We start from the raw sequence: 12,769 nt of genomic DNA, 5'->3' as shown, positions 1-12,769 counted from the left end.
TACATTCATACCATACCGATTCAGAGATAAAAAGTCTGAAAAGGTTTGGGAAATGCTGTTAGAGTTTGACTTGCACCATCTGTACAGTTTAACCACAAGGTGGCGGCATTACATGATATTAAATCACTGATGCTGGACAGTGCACTCAGCACATTGGTTACTGGATCAAATTACATCTGGCCAACATTTATAACAAAACACAATGTTTATCCTGTGCTATTGTGCATTTTACTGCCTGCATACATCAAGCAACAGGAGAATAATAAGAGTGATGTGCTGAAGAGTGACTTCCCATCTGGTAGAGCACTTACCAAAGTGTGCTTTCCATCTTTACAAAGGAGGTTGTCTGGTTCTAGCGTCATGGTTTCAGAGGAAAACAATGCAGCTCACGTAGCTATGCAAAGCAGTGGATGTACACATAGGGCTTCTTTTAAAACTTGTTCATAGGTTTTGATTTATTGAAGGCCCTTGAAATTTGTAACAGCTAACAGCAGCAGCAAGGTGCATATTTGTCAACAATGACAGAAAAAGATAGCAGAGGCAAAAATATACCTATTTGATGTTGCATCAGTACATAAAACATTTTGGCTTTGTCCAAGCATGCTCAATCCATGGTTAACAAAAAGCAATAAAAGTACTGTGTATTAAATCTTCTTGGCTCAGCGGGCAGTAACAGATACTGCACTGAAGCAAACCAAAAAAAAAAAATAGGTCAAATCTAATCTAATCTGATCTGGGAACCTATAATCAAGTGCAGCATGGGTTTGTTATTAATTTAGTACAATGGGACCTGCATTTTTTGGACATAAGAAACATAGTAGTTCATATTTGAACTTTCTGGAATATCATAACTGCCATCTTGTGACTGGTCCTAAAAATTACATTCAATCATCATCATAGTACTCTGTTGAGGGAAACACGTACAATTTAAGCTGCTAACACGCAACACATTTGATTTACTCCCACTCCAGTCATGAGAACCACCGTGAATGAGACATAGTCTTGTTTACTTGTATTGTTTTCACAGAAACACACAGGTACAGACGCCACCCTCCTAAAAACAGTCACTGTTCTCACTGTGCCACTAACTTGTGAAATAACCACCACCATTTGGTATTACATGACACATAAATGCACGCGGGGTAAACAGCCCATTAGATATCTCCCAGACAATGTAACAGTTTGTCACATGAAGGTGACAAGTTCTATTAGTAGCTCTATTTGAGTTATTTTTTGTCTGTAAACTTCACAGTTGTTTAACACTTATGTTCTCATAGAAAAGAGAAGTGCTGTTATTAATGGCATCAGTATACAGCTCCTCTCTTGCCACCGAGGTGTGAAACTTTCCTGTCTCCAAGGGGGAGAGTGTGCAGATTGATAGCATGTAGCCTATTATGCAATCGTTTTTTCCAGCCAGGCTAGCTTGCCACCCAATGCTATTGTTATTAAATTACTATCTTAAACAGTTCACATTTGCTTGAATGCTTGATAGACAAGAAGAAGCAGCCAGAAATGTATTTACTTGATCATTTTTCTCTCTTATCACGTCTTGTAGTGAAGAAATTAATCTATCTTACTGACTCCATATGACGTTGAACCCATTACCCTCATAAAATTACTTCACTGTACAACCTGCTTCCAAGTCCAAAGAGGATGACAACAACTGTGCATGTAGTTTTGAAATATTAAGGGATGAATATCAGTTTATCAAGTAATCCCATTTGCTCCTGCGGCCTCCATTGTTGTAATTACTTATTTATCCCATCCCATGTGACAAGCACTCGCATCAACACCAGTGCAATAACAATCTAAGCTCCAAAGTGATGCCCTAGTCTGCTTATGAGGACAGTGCACGCTCCATAACCTCACACCCAGGTGTGCCTTCCTCCTCCTCCTCCTCTGCTCCCAGTCAAACTTGGCATTTGGCAATCAAAACAAGATGTTTTCCTGAGACTAACAACAGAGAGCAGATTGCATCTTTGTACACAGCCCTGCCCATCACTCCTCTCCTCCCATACCTATATCAGACTGTCATTTTTGTGAGGACACTCTCACTCTGTGTGCTCCAGTCAACACTGATGGTGAGACGGTTCCACTGAAGGCATGTCCAGGTATTGTGTCTTTTTACACAGTCTGTAAGGTAGTTTAGGAAGCTTCATCTTGATTTTGGACTTCTTAGATAGATATAGAGATCAGCTTAGATCATGGATATAGAGCTTTGTATAGCTTTGTGTTTGAAAAGACAAGGAGAGGGAAATCACAGCAGGCTTGGCAGATTGGATTTGCATTCTGGGAAGAAATATTAGGTCAGAGGTGAAAGCTGAGCAAGCAGGGTTGCAGATACGTTGGTACTAGGTCTTGCATTTAATTTGAATGTACATATATAAGGTCCAGTGTGATTTAGTGGCATCTATTGGCAGAAATGGTATATAAAATTCTTATAAAATAAGTATTTTCGTGTTTTTCTGTTACCGTAGAATGAGCTGTTCATATCTACATACGGAGCGGGTCCTCTTCCATGAAGTGCTCCATGTTGTGCTACAGTAGCCCAGAGTGGACAAATCAAACACTGGCTATAGATAGGCCTTTATGTATTTTTGGTCAATGTTGGTAGTTCTTCTCCTCACTTAGCACACCTGGGAAGTTTCAGTTTTGTAACGTCACCACTGCCACTAAATCCTACTCACCAGACCATAAAATCTAAATAGTTTTCAAATGTATCAGCAGTCCAGCCCCGGAGCTTCTTAACAGATATATCCAAAGACAAGACAGTAATGAGTAGCATAGTGAATGGCAACTGTAAATATGACATTGTAGATCTAAATTTAGACCATATCAGCTTTCTCCATAAATGGCTGTCAACTCTGGAGCATGTAACAAACTGAAATACAATAAATTCAAGACAAAAATATCTGTTTTTTCCGCTAATTATATTCTAAATTACAGAGATGTATTTGTGTATGGTGTGGTGTGTTTTTTATCGGATTTCCATATTTGTAGTGTATTGTTTTATGATAGTGGATGCAGTGTATTTTACTGTACATGTAAAAGCCCAACTTGGCACAAGAGTTGAATATTAGCACTACCTTGGTGCAGCACATCAGTTTCATGTACATAACTGGAACTATGATAAAAATGCTTTGTCCCTATCAAACAAATATACATGAATTCAAATATAAAGTGGCTAAAGCCAATCAGACAAGCTTAGACAAAATCTCTCTGTTGTTTTGTCATTTTTGGACATTAGCTTGTTTTAGGCCTTTTTTGCAAACTCTTAACATATTTAACAGTGTGCTCTGAATGTCTTTAAGGAGTATTTTACCCCCAAATGACCATTTGTACATGAGTCACTCACTCAACCCATGTAACAGTGAGTTTTTGCCTGCTGCTGGCAAATGACGAATCCAAAAACGGATGCATTCCTGATAAGTAGACAGCCCTGAATTAAAAGGGGAACTGAAATAACACTGAAACATGAAAAGCCAGACTCCATCAACAAAAGCAGTAAAGCTTAGTGTGCGCAGGAGCTTCTGCATTGCCATTAGTGTTATTTTGTTAGTTTGGTGTTTTAAAGGATAAACAAAAAATTCAACGTAACACTGGGTGAGTAATTGCTAAACAAACAGTCATTGGAGGTTAAATAGGAAACACTGTCTCGCTTGTTTCATTATAGCAACATTGTCTACCACTATGCACATTATTTTTGCACGCAAGACTATAATATGGAATTTTATTTTTTCTGTTTTTATGCTCTTCAGCCAGGGGAAAGGATGGTTTCAGTCACACAGAAGAGAAGATCCTGTGTGCTGCTGCTTCTCTCACTCACCCCATCGATCTCACCCCCTTGGCCCCTCTCTGTCCTCGCTGCCCTCACCCTCTCTGTGTGGCCTGTTCTTTCACTATCCGTCCTAACAACACCAAAAGCCATGACCGCTCCTGTTGGTGACCCCAACACATCAACTATTTCTTTTACCACTCCTGTAATCCTAAATCCACCCACCTCTCCTATCAGCCCAACATCTTTGTCAAAAGCCTATATTACAGCTCTGTCAAAATCAGTGGCAGCTCCCTCTGCAGTGCCACTCTTCAACGAAACATCCCCCAGAGACCAGCTTACATCCTCACCCTCAGCTGCTACAGAAACAGTTTCCCCTCAGTTAGGCAAGTTGCGTACTGATCCAGTTAAACCCCTTAAATCATTTAAAACTAATATCTCCAGTATGCTATCTCACCCCTGCAAACATCTGACATCACCCCTCAAAACTATGGGACCACTTCTGCGCAAAAACAGCATCCCTCTGTTTCCTCTGTCTTCTGAGAAATTTCTTCACGCTGCCAAACTATTTCCTTCCTCCAACTCAGCTTCACTTCCAAAATGTTTGTCATCTTCCTCTCCACCTCAAACTGCATCACCCATGCTTCCTCCTCCAGTTTCAACATCATCCCCTTCCACAACGTTCTTGCCTTTAACCTCTAAAACCTTGCCATCTCCTTCAGAAGCAGCAGCCTCTCGTCAGCCCAGACTGCTTCCCCCTCCCCCTCTCCCTGACACCGCAGGTCTGCTGTTCGAGCACCAGCCTTTTATTGTTACTTGGAACATCCCTGATATGGTGTGTAACAGGTACAACATCACACTAGACATGTCACCCTTTAAAGGAGTGGCCACACCTGCTAAGGTAAGAGGACACATATTTAAATGCTGTTTTGAGCCTATCTTACTATTTAAATCCATTGTTGCAAAACACATGCCGTAATCAAATTTTTGAGCTCACGTACTTTACATAAAGCTATTATGGAGGAATATTTCTGGTTATTCATTGTCCAAAGCTTTATGGGCTTTTGAGCAAGTTGTCCTCTTTCACTGGAGGTTATACTCTTCTTGAAAATGCCACATAGAAGGAATATTTCACCCCCAGATGACCGCTTCTTTATCAGTTACTCACTCCGTTTTGCATTGAAGAAAATGTCTTCATTGGATAAAGCATCCAAAAACTGAGAAATAACTTGAAGAATTGAAAAAAACAGCAACAGCAACAGGTTCTCTAAGAGAAATTCACAGTTTCATTCACTTCATAATGCCTCTGCTGCAGGTCCCAGGACAGTTTCTGTCTCTATTCTACACAGACCGATTGGGTCTTTACCCGCATGTAGACCTCGGTGGGAGGAAACAGTTCAATGGTGGCATCCCTCAGAGAGGTAACCTGAAAGCCAGTATGAACAAGGCCAAAGCAGATGTTAACTACTACATCCCATCCAAGTGAGTCTAAACCTTAAATGTACATTCTGTCTCGTTTGACACCCTTGCTGCTGATCTTTAACCTGCTTCTTCATCCTCCTGTCTTTCCTCCAGGACAAGCCGGGGCTTGGCTGTGATAGACTGGGAGGAATGGCGCCCCTTATGGGACAGAAACTGGGGCACAAAGAGAATCTACCAGACTTTATCTGTGGCCCACCTTATGCAGACAAACCACTCCCTCACAATTCAACAGGCCACAGAGAAAGCCAAACAGCAGTTCCAGGTCAGAAGTAACTTTAAAATTACCAAACAAATTATATCATTATGAACAGCTATTAAATATTGACTCTTCTATTCTTCTTTCCCTCCAGGTGGCAGCTAAAAGTTTCATGTCAGGCATGTTGACAATGGGCAGGGCTATGAGGCCAAACTATCTCTGGGGCTTCTACCTGTTTCCTAACTGCTACAATTACGGCTGGGAGAAGCCAGACTACACAGGCCGCTGCTCCAAGGAGGTGAGGGGGCAAAATGACGAGCTGCTCTGGCTGTGGGAGTCCAGCACTGCTCTCTACCCTTCAATCTACCTACAGGTTGGTCAGATTTTAGTGCAATGTTTACTTTTCTATGAATACATTATCCCTAAAATTATTTCCACATTTTTTTCTGTATCTTTGCACTGTTTCAGGTTTCTCTGGCAGACAATCCCCGAGCTGCCCTGATGGTGAGAAACCGTGTCCAGGAAGCTTTGAGAGTATCTGCCCTGCCCAGAAGGAGTGGCACTGCTCCCGTGTTTGCTTACGTGCGACCTGTCTTTGTTGATCAGAACAGACGCTTCCTCAGCCAGGTGAATGAGTCATTACATGTGAATTTGTTGACACGCGTTCCAACCTTAGATTTATCATGCTATGGTATAAAGCATGGGATCCCAATGAAAGACATTTATTAATGATAGCCACCCATAAAAATAAATAATAAATAAAAAAAGCCTCAACAAAAAAAGAAATATAATTAGATCAATAATATAATTTTCTGGACATTTCCCCTAGAATTATTAAATTTTTTCCTCTTTTTTTTAAAAAACTAATTATTAGGTAATTTCCTTGTCACCTATTACTAATTTATTTATTTATTTATTTTTAAACACATTTTATTCAAAAATCACATTAGTAAGGTACAATATTACACCTTTTACTAATTTCTTGAAATTTCTGGGATATTTCTTGCCAAGTTACTCATTGCCTTTTTCCTCATGTTTTGAGAAGAAATTAAACAAATTTGCTTAGGGTTAAAGGATTAAATAGCTTGATTAATGCAGCATAAGAAAACTGATGTCATTTCAGGTTTCAAAGGGTTAAATCCTCCATTCAAACAGATTACATCATTGTAACAACAAGTGAAGGACCACACTTGACTGGATTAGATACATCTTAGGTTACTCCTTCTTCCCAGCAGTGAGGTGTTTCCAGCCTGAGGTCCAGTTTTAAGAGGAGTTTGGTTTCTTAGTGTAACAACATCCTGCTCAGCTGTTGTTACAGCTCACCTGAGATCATAATCCTTATCATCTCTTCTCACTTTATATGATGAAATTTTAGGGAAATATACAGTGTAGCAGTCTGTGCACCGAGCACTGACATATGTGTGATTTTTCAATGCATGCCGTAGTTATTATCTGTACAAAGACATTAATGAACATACCTAACCATTTGTGTCCAGGGAGACTTGGTGAGCACCATTGGGGAGAGTGCGGCAGTGGGAGGGTCTGGCGCTGTGCTGTGGGGGGCCAGTGCGGACTTTAACGACCAGGTAACATCACCCTGCAGACCTCTGCTGGACTGCTGAAAGACATGACAGTGTACTGATGGCAGGTAGTCAGACCGGGGACAATGTGTTCAGTTAGATGATATAGGAGTCTGCTTGTCTCTGTGACTCACTGACAATACCTGAGAGGCACTGATGGATTGTGTTGGTCGTGTAACAGTATTAGTTAATGCATGGCTGGGAAGCCAAGATTAACTTGATGATAGTGACTTTCACTGGAGTCTTTGTAATGTTGCGTCTTAGTCACCATTTAACAGTATAGGGACATTTCATTTTTGAATTGATAAATATCCTTAAAAAGCTCTTTGAACATTCAGTTAAAAAGTTTTCATCGTTGTAACTTGTAGGTAATGTTAGACAACGCTGGGGAATGTTCCCTGCAAGCCGGGAAGAGGCCTCTATCAACATACAATATTTCAGGGCTGTTGACTTGCTGTAATATTCTGCTTCAGAAATACAGTTGTAAATACAGAGTGGAGTATATGAATTTACAGAGTATAAATTTATTTATGAATACATTTTTCTAATTCTTTACTCTTTTTCCTTTGCTCCGCAGACTTCTTGTGCAGCTCTCTCATCCTACCTCTCCTCCACCCTTAACCCTTACATCACCAATGTTACTGTAGCCGCCCAGCTCTGCAGCAACTTTCTGTGTCGAGGAAATGGTCGCTGTGTCAGGAAGAAATACAACTTCAATCACTACCTCCATCTAAACCCAGAGAATTTCAGGATCCTGTATGTTCAGAAGCGCTACCTTGTCCTGGGGAGACCCACCCTCACAGACCTGAAGAGTCTGAACCGGAGGTTCACCTGTCAGTGCTACAAAGGACTGAGCTGCTCTCCCAGGACTGACAGAGAGTTAGACAAGGCCCTGATGTTTAGTAAAAAGCAAGGGCTTTACCAGAAGTTTCACACTCTGAATAAAGCCTTGTTAGATGATATGCAACAAGCCAGTATTACTAAGGACAATGTTAAAAAGAACTTTAAAGTTTAGCCCGGAATTACGATGTTTGGTCGCATTTTTTCCAGAGGTTTTTTTTCTGACCCAAAGGACTTTTTCAGGGAAGACAGCACATAAACCAGTACTTTACATTCAGTAAAGTGGGAACTCCACAGTCCTGTCTAAATCCAGTGTTGGACACTTCATCAGCAATATAAAATGTTCAGTATGGAATTCGGTAGAAAGATAGTTGTTAATTGAGTCTCATTTACAGGTCAGTAAATACTGACAACCTCATGTACACTGTGAAGATCCATGTTACTTTGGAGACATAATTATCAAGTAAAAACCATTAACCATAAATTAACCATTGCCATTCATTTACATTGTTTTTGCTTTCCCAATAATCAAAAAAAACTTAAAAGAAATCCTAGTCAATATTCTTTATTAAATCTTAAGCATTTGCCTAAGGGTGCCTTATAATAATTTCATGATTTATTAAAATAATTAAATTCAGCTGAAGTCACACTGCCGCTCTTTTCTTTTTTTTCACTTTGCCACTTGTCATCTGCACACTTACCACATGTTCCCTTGACTTAATTAAAAAACAAACTATATATACAGTACTGTGCAAAAGACTTAATAATACAGTATTAAAAATGCAAATATAACAGAACAAAACAACCTCATCAGGCTTAAGTTGCAAATATTTACTGTGACCTCCCTTTCCACTAAGCATGTCTTGAACTCTCTTAGGCAGGTAATATGAGATTCACAAGACTAATGTTGTGGTGTATTTACACCGGGTAGCATTCAATACATGTCCAAAGCTCAATATTGATTGTTTGAAGCCTTTTTGTTTTGACTTTCTTGCTGTTTTAAAACATTGTAAATATTCTCTGTATGCTTTGTATCTTCATAAAGTTACCAAGCAATAAATGTATATATTATGTCCTCATTACAACTTTTCAAAAACAAAAAATCAATGGTGGCCTAAGATTTTTGCACAGTACTCTCTCTCTCTCTCTCTCTATATATATATATACATATATATATATATATTATTTTATTTTATTTTTTTTCATCATTGTCCTCTCTAAGCGTCACTCTTCTGACGGCGCATGCGTGAAGAACAACGTAAATTTCACTTGTTTCGTTTTCTTGTTTATTTAATTTTGACTTTTAAGCAGATAACGCGAAAACAAAACGTATTTTTGTATATATGGTTTATAAAGAGAAACTGACGAAATTCTCGTTGTTTTGTTTTTGAGATAGAATTGAATAATGAATGAACGGATGATACACAGACCCAACTACTCACCTGCTCTGTAGTGCTGCAACTGGGTCCTACCACACCCCCTAACACTCATCTGTATAATGTGTACATACTACCATTGACTCAAGGTAACATGTTCCATAACAGGCATTTGCCTATTTTCAAAATCAAACACACACACACACACACACACACACACACACACACACACACACACACACAATGCTATATCAAATATGTGGCAATATTATTTCCACTCCATATTTGGATGCGATTTGACTGTACATGTAAACACATGAAAAAAGGTAGCGAGGCAGGAGAGTTCTCTGTTGTATTGTGACAATACAGAGAACATTGAGTAAATAAATATTTCTGTTGAGAATTTGGTCTCAAAATGTGAATTTCCAAAATCTTGAAATGTGCTATTTTACTTTGTTTTGATTAGGTTTAGCTACTTAATTGGGCGACATTCATAATTTGGTGTAAAATGCTTTTTGACTAATGTCTTTGTACATATATATGTATTAGATCTTACAGCATTTTTCATCAAATAAGCTCGCATTAATGCTAAAACACAAAGATATCATTCAGCTAACGGTCAGTTACACCGAAGATTTCCTCTGAAGCTAACTTTACATTCAAGCTAGCAAAGCCACGAAATTTTAAACTACTTTACAGCAAGACCTCACCAGCACCAAAACACCCGACACTGAACAACAGTGCATTTCAAGGTTGCTACATGAAAAAAATATACATTTTACAGCAACAAAACAATATGTTTTAAGAAATTAAAGAGAACTTATTAGCGACTTACCATGACATTAGCCTACAGCAGACAGGCAACCATAAGAGGGGTGCACCACTCAAGTTTGCAGGGGCTGAGCTGAAGGGGCACACCCTGATGGTCTGCAGGGGCCCAACAGGGGCACACATTGACAATTAAACGCCACTCCCAGTGAAAAAATAAAAGTATTTAAATAAAACATTTCAAATGATATAATCTCCAGTAATCACAACCACAATGTTAAGCCAGGCAGGGCCAGCAGGAGAGACCATACTGTGCGTATTCAGTGGGCCACATACTAAAGAGGTAAACCTGATAGCAAAAAACATTTTATTGTGCATGACCTATAAGAGCATGACCTGAAATACTATTTTATCTTTTTATCTTTCACACAAATTTAAGTTTGAATCTATTATAAATGTAGTTATATGGATTTTCTTTACTTTCTTTTTGATTATTTACTAAAAACCCTCTTTGGTAAAACACATTTTTAGGCAAAATTTCCTGTAATTTGTGGAACATTTCTTGCTCAGTTGGTTATTGCATTTTTCCCTTTCTCAAAAAAACCCCCAATTTGCTCAGTTTTCAAAGGGTTATATAGCTTATAAAAAGCGGCTGAATGTAGCACAAGGTTTTGAGCAGCAGAGCAGCAGAGCAGCAGCACCTTACATGAAGCTAGCTAAACTTTAGCGTCTTGTCAGGCTGTTTCAGTCGTTAGCTAACTTAACTTGTTAGCCAGTTGTAACCTTACGTATTTATCCAGCGAAAGTGGTGCAACATTTGAATTCGTTTGGAAACGTTTTTCTGGCTGCTGGGCAAATGTAAGTAGTAACATTCAATCTTCCATTCACTCGGTTTTGGTCTCTTATTGCTGTGAGAAATAACTGGCTTGGTAGCTTGCCACACTGTTAGCTAGTGAACAGTTAGCTACTGTAAGCTAAAAGCTGACTTTGCGTTGTGTTAGGTAATGTACAGTGTGTTTATTGGAGTTATTTTTTTCCCCAAAATTTGTCAGTCTCCTCTGGAAACAGGGTTAATAATAGTTGGGATGCTTTAAAATACAGTAAATGGGCTGTAAAACCCAAACAAGCTGAAAAAGCTTTAAAAGTAAGCTTAACTTGCTAAGTTTCTGTACTTTTATCGCTAGCTAACAGTGGTGGGCTATTTCACATATTGACCATTTGATTTAATTTTAATGTAAAAAAAATATTGATTCATGGAGCCATACAGGTTAACCCTTTGAAACCTTGATCAATACTTGTTTTCTTGTGCTGCATTCAGACACTTTTCACAAGCTATTTGACCCTGTGAGACCACAGCAAATTGGACTGATTTCTTTTGATACAATGAGGGGAGAAAAGCCATGAACAACTTGGCAAGAAATGTACCACAAATTCCAAGAAATTAGTACAATATGACAAGAAAATTAAAATATATTTCAAAAAAGGGGAAGATTTTTTTTAAAAAATATCCAAAAATTGGGGAAAAATGTCCTGAAAACGATTATTATAGTAATTTTATAATTAAAATTGTGTTTCAGAATAAACTTTTTAAGTTAGTTTTCTTATTTTTTTAAAATGTATTTTTTTTTTTTTTTTTTTTTTTAGGTTTTTGTGTCGGCATATTTTCAGGAATTTTCCTGTAACTTTTTAACTAATTTTGTTTTCATTTTTGGGTCTTGTTGCTCCTTGCCCTCTCCCCATGTATTTGAAAGGAATCAAACCAGTTTACTCAGGTTTCAGAGCGTTAATGGACTGGTCAACCTAACATTAAGGTTAATTTTTTATGTGTGTTGCTATGGGACTGATGGCGAATGGTGATGTTAATGAACAGTTTTAACTGTTGCATCTTCATTCCTGTTTGCATCTACATGGAACTGTGTTTTCAAACTGTGCATAGAAGTCATATAGTCCTATGTGAGAGTGCTAATGAGTCTTTATGGAGGAGTTAATGTATAATATTCCCATTGTGGTGTTGTCAGCAGATACTGCGGGCCATTGGTGTATTGATGGTGTCCTCTGGGTCGTAGGCATGTGAGGTGAGTCTGATTTTGTGTTTGCTTGTGCCAAAACTTCCTGCAAGGTGGTTTAAAGAGAGAGAGAAGACTGTTTTATATAGTGTTGGTTTTGCATCCCTGTTTTAACCACTTACAGCTACTTGTGACGCTACAGTGAGCTTTAAAAAGCTAAACATTTCCCCACAAGTTAAGGACACAGGCACACATCAATTAATGGTTCAAAATCAATTTTGCTAAACTGTCTTGGTTCCTTCCTGTTTTGTTTCATGTTTATTTTATCAGCACAATATCTCAACAAGGAAGCGGTCACAAGAGATACTGCAAGCTTTTGTGTGTACCAGGGGCTGATGTGTGTGTTTTTTGTATAGAAATGAATTTACACAGAAAAAAGTCAGCATTACCTGGCATGCTGCTTGTGTCTCTGGACATTGTTTTGGAGTTTTTGCTGGGACTTTTTTCATGCCTGAGATAAGACATGTTGACAGTTGTGAGCCAGCCTGAAAATAGGTCGCAGACCTTTTTTTGTTGTCAGCCTATGACGGTAAATGTTTGAACCTCATTATTGCACAATCTCTCTTGCATGACTTATTTGTGTGCTTCAATTCAGTGACACAGTGAAAACATAACTGCCTAAAACTCTGCTGAATAATGTAAATGGTATTTGTCAACACTGAAGTCAAGAAATGAAGGAATGCCAG

General features: G+C 38.7%; 1 protein-coding gene across 1 annotated transcript; it reads left to right on the top strand.

The window, feature by feature from the left end:
• The first annotated feature begins 3,698 nt into the window (after window positions 1-3,698).
• LOC121961602 (hyaluronidase PH-20-like) lies at window positions 3,699-8,917 on the top strand. Its single transcript, XM_042511659.2, has 7 exons — window positions 3,699-4,676; window positions 5,091-5,257; window positions 5,351-5,519; window positions 5,608-5,826; window positions 5,922-6,080; window positions 6,950-7,039; window positions 7,611-8,917. The coding sequence occupies exons 1-7, from the start codon at window positions 3,723-3,725 to the stop codon at window positions 8,046-8,048; spliced, it is 2,196 nt and encodes a 731-aa protein (XP_042367593.2). The 5' UTR covers window positions 3,699-3,722; the 3' UTR covers window positions 8,049-8,917.
• The last annotated feature ends 3,852 nt before the right edge of the window (window positions 8,918-12,769 follow it).

The sequence above is a fragment of the Plectropomus leopardus genome, chromosome 22 (assembly GCF_026936395.1).
Source record: "Plectropomus leopardus strain MGB_pleo_1.0 chromosome 22, ASM2693639v1, whole genome shotgun sequence".
NCBI lineage: Eukaryota > Metazoa > Chordata > Actinopteri > Perciformes > Serranidae > Plectropomus > Plectropomus leopardus.
The sequence above is the reverse complement of the archived record's forward strand: the minus strand, read 5'-3'. Positions and strand labels throughout refer to the sequence as shown.